This window comes from Eptesicus fuscus, chromosome 18, assembly GCF_027574615.1.
Source record: "Eptesicus fuscus isolate TK198812 chromosome 18, DD_ASM_mEF_20220401, whole genome shotgun sequence".
In the NCBI taxonomy this organism is placed as follows: domain Eukaryota; kingdom Metazoa; phylum Chordata; class Mammalia; order Chiroptera; family Vespertilionidae; genus Eptesicus; species Eptesicus fuscus.
The window spans coordinates 141,911-145,776 of NC_072490.1; the positions used below are offsets into that span (position 1 = coordinate 141,911).

General features: G+C 50.0%; 1 protein-coding gene across 1 annotated transcript; it reads left to right on the top strand.

Annotated features, from left to right (window-relative positions):
• Nucleotides 1-3,048, top strand: TDGF1 (teratocarcinoma-derived growth factor 1). The gene is made up of 5 exons (XM_028160605.2): nt 1-49; nt 132-260; nt 983-1,097; nt 1,179-1,288; nt 2,470-3,048. Exons 1-5 carry the CDS (start codon nt 1-3, stop codon nt 2,583-2,585), a joined length of 519 nt encoding a protein of 172 aa, XP_028016406.2. The 3' UTR covers nt 2,586-3,048.
• Nucleotides 3,049-3,866: the final 818 nt, after the last annotated feature.

The following is a 3,866-nucleotide window of genomic DNA, read 5'->3' on the forward strand; positions in this document are numbered from 1 at the left end:
ATGCTGATCCTGGCCATTTCCAAAGCATTGGAACTGGAATTAGTTGCTGGTAAGAGACTTTGGGTTCTTCGGGTCACTAGCAGTTTTACGCAGCCCAATGCACAGACCCACGAGGTGGTTTTGTCCTTAAGGGTTGGGCCACCGCGAACATCCATCACAGGGAGACCTGGCCGTCAGAGCGGGCAGCCTTCGGTCCCAGGAGGAGCCTGCGATTCGTCATCGGCCTTTCCAGTTGGTGCCACCCATGAGCATCCAGGACAGTAAGAGCCGCCTGCCTTCGGTCTCCACGGTGGGGGTGTCACGCCGGGTCCTTCTCCTGTCTCCTGTCTTTGGAGCTCTTTCACCCGAGAGTGGGAACCTGCTTCTGGAGCGGGGCTGATGCTGGGACAGGTTTTCGTTGTGGAGGGAAGACGGGCATTGTGTGTGCACTTTGCGCCCCTGGAGTTTCCTTCGCCTGATTCCACTTCACGCTGGGGACCCGGGAACCACCACTGGCCTTTGCATGAACAAGATTTCTCTGCTGCCCAGCGGGGGGCTCAGTGGTTGAGCATTGACCAATGAACTTATGACCTATGAGCATTTGAGTCCCGGTTGGGGCACATGCCCAGGTTGTGGGCTCCATCCCCAGTGTGGGGCATGCAGGAGGCAGCCAATCGATGATTCTCTCTCATCACTGATGTTTCTATCTCTCTCTCTCTCTTTTTTTCCCCCCCAATTTTTTTTTCCTTTTCTTTCCCTCTCTCTCTTAAATCAATAAAAATATATATATGTATATTTTAGAAGAGTTATCTGCTCAAAGGCATGGGTAGCAAAGAGAACATTAAAAACCAGTCTTATTCTTGAGGTTTGTAATGTTTAGACATCAGCCCACACTTTCTGTCAGGGACCAAGGCGGCCACGTCCTTGGTGCTGCACTAGTCTTTGCTCACAGGAACTCGGCTCTCCCATCCCTCCACCCTCTCAGCCATCTCTCCTCTTTCAGGCAAGGAGCTCAACAAGACCTGCTGCCTGAACGGGGGGACCTGCATGCTGGGGTCCTTCTGTGCCTGCCCCCCCTCCTTCTATGGACGGAACTGTGAGCACAATAAGCGCAAAGAGTAAGCCATGAAATGGGGGGCTGCGGGGAGGAGAAGTGAGGACTTTAAATATGAATGTGCCGCCTTACCCGCTCCTCGCAGGAACTGTGGGTCTGTGCCCCACGACACCTGGCTGCCCCGGAAGTGCTCCTTGTGCAAATGCCAGCACGGCCAGCTGCGCTGCTTCCCGCAGACATTCCTGCCGGGGTGTGGTAAGTGCCGTTGCCCTTTCGGGTTGTCAGTCGCTGTGGGCACTGGGCCAGAGGGGTCTCATCGTACCTCGTGGCTCGCTGGGGACTGGCAGCCGGAGTTCTGCCGGTGAAAGTATCGAGGACTGCAGATGGGAGAGTGGCCTCGGGGTCCTTGGCATTTCGCCCTCGGTTGTCGCTGGCTGTGCTGCCTTTCGGGTGGAGAGCCATTCCAAGTCTCTGACATTTTCTAGTACGTGACCATCTATTGAGGAAAATAAACAAGAAGAAGGTTTGGCCTCTTAAAACACCGAGCGACTTTCTGGCGTTCCTTGCCTTCAGGCAGAGAGACCAGACCATCTCCAGGGGGTACAGCTCAGTTAGTAGCCACCCCAGCAGCAGGGTGGGGGCACCCAACTCCAACTATGCCCTTAAGTTATACCAGGGCCTCGGACCCATTCTTGTCCCTTAGGAACTTACGGGTCCTAAGAGGTCCCTGCACGGACCTCCTGGGGATTGGTCTGAGGACCCTTGCACCTTGTTGATTTGCATTGACTTGAGGAAAACAAGGACAAGAAGGTGGACATGAGGAGAGGGGTCTCCCCACCCGACCTGACCGGTTTCTAGGTCCACCCAGGTCCGGGGGCCTCTCGTAGTTCTGCCCCTGCAGGTGTTAGAAAGTGAAAACATTCTGTCCACACAGTAGGTAAAAGCGGTTGCTTCCTGTGAGGACAAGATGGGACCCCCACCACCACCCCCGATCCAGGCGGGGACTGTCTTTCCCTTTTGCATCCCTGCATGTCGGGCCCAGGACAGACGTTTGCTAAGTGTGAGTTGAATGGTTGGATGGGTGAGGACCGTATGCTCTTCCTGCAACATGCGACCCAAAACATGCTGTGTCCTTGCCATCGGGGGCTTGCCACGTTCTGCTGACCCCTGCCACTGAGGGAAGATGTCACCGGTTGGGGTGGGTGAGAGCACAGGTCCAGGGAAGGGCAAGTTCACAGTCGGCCTGTGGCAGCTTCTGTGGGAAGATCTGCCAGGAGTCTGAATCCACGGGGTCAGTACTGTTGATCCCATGAGCACCCGGTACTCAAATATTGAGCCCAACTGGCGTTAGGCTCGTGTCGATCTGCCACGTGTGTGGGCAGCAGGACCGACTGCCGGAGGGATTTCCTTTCATGACCAAACGTCCCTCCTTCCAGATGGCCACGTGATGGATGAGCACCTCGCGGCTGCCAGCGCCCCAGAACTGACGCCATCCGCAGGCACCGCTCTCATGCTGGCTGGCACCTGCCTCGCTTTGCAAAGTTCATGTTAGTTGACCTTTGTGTGCAACATTTGTCATGCGGACTTCACGACCTGTCAAGGCGGTCCCTCCAACGTCCCGGGAGCCGATTATTTGTTAGTTGCCTTGAAGTAGTGACTAGATTTCCATCATGGTCCCTGACATTCCTTACGGAACAGGAATACTTCCAATATTGCAGGTGGTGCCAGGCCACTGCAGTGAAGCGAATATCTCAATAAAGCGAGTCACACACATGTTTTGGTCCCCAGTGCACAGAGTTATGTTTACACTGTGCTGTAGTGTATTGCGTGTGCAATGGCGTTATGTCTAAAACAATGTACAGACCTTAATTTAAAATATTTTGTTTCTGAAAATTGTTTGCCATCATTTGAACCTTCCGTGAGTTGTCATCTTAGCAGATGAGGGGTATTGCCTTCAATTTGTAAAAACAAAAAAACAACAAAAACACAATATCTGTGAAGCACAATAAAAGAGATTTGCCTGAACCAACTACTTACTAGGTGTACAATTTAATAATGCAGATTTTTTTCGATAGATGGAGTTACACATATGTTGATATATATGCGATTTGATATGTATGCTATTTTGTTGTATTGCTCCTTCAGATGACCACTTGTTCTGATCAATGGCACATGCACTTTCTGAGCAGCACTTCAAAACACATGAAGAAGTGGAAAATTGGGTCTCTGAATGGTCTGCCTCAAAACAAGAAAAGTTCTATTGGGACGGTATCCACGAATTACCTGAAAGATGGGGGAAATGTGTAGCTAGCGATGGACATTACTTTGAATAAAGCACTTTTGATGTTTCTCTTGTTTATAAAATTATGTTTTCTCTGATTATAAAATCCGCATTATTACGGTTAATAATGTGGATTAATTATTAGCCAGTTAATAATGCGGATTAACTATTAGCCGGTTAATAATGAAGATTTTGTAATCCAAAGAAAACATGATAATTTCAAGAGAAACATCAAAAGTGCTTTATTCAAAGTAATGTCCATCGCTAGCTACACATTTCCCCATCTTTCAGGTAATTTGTGGATACCGTCTCAATAGAACTTTTCTTGTTTTGAGGCAGACCATTCAGAGACCCAATTTTCCACTTCTTTGTACGTTTTGAAGTGCTGCTCAGAAAGTGCGTGTGCCATCCATTGGAACAAGTGGTCATCTGAAGGAGCAAGGGCTGGTGAATACAGCAGGTGGGTTCATACTTCCCAGCAAGATCTTTTAACATGTCTTTAACTGGTTTTGAAGTGTGTGATGGTGCATCATCATGAAGCAAAATTACTTT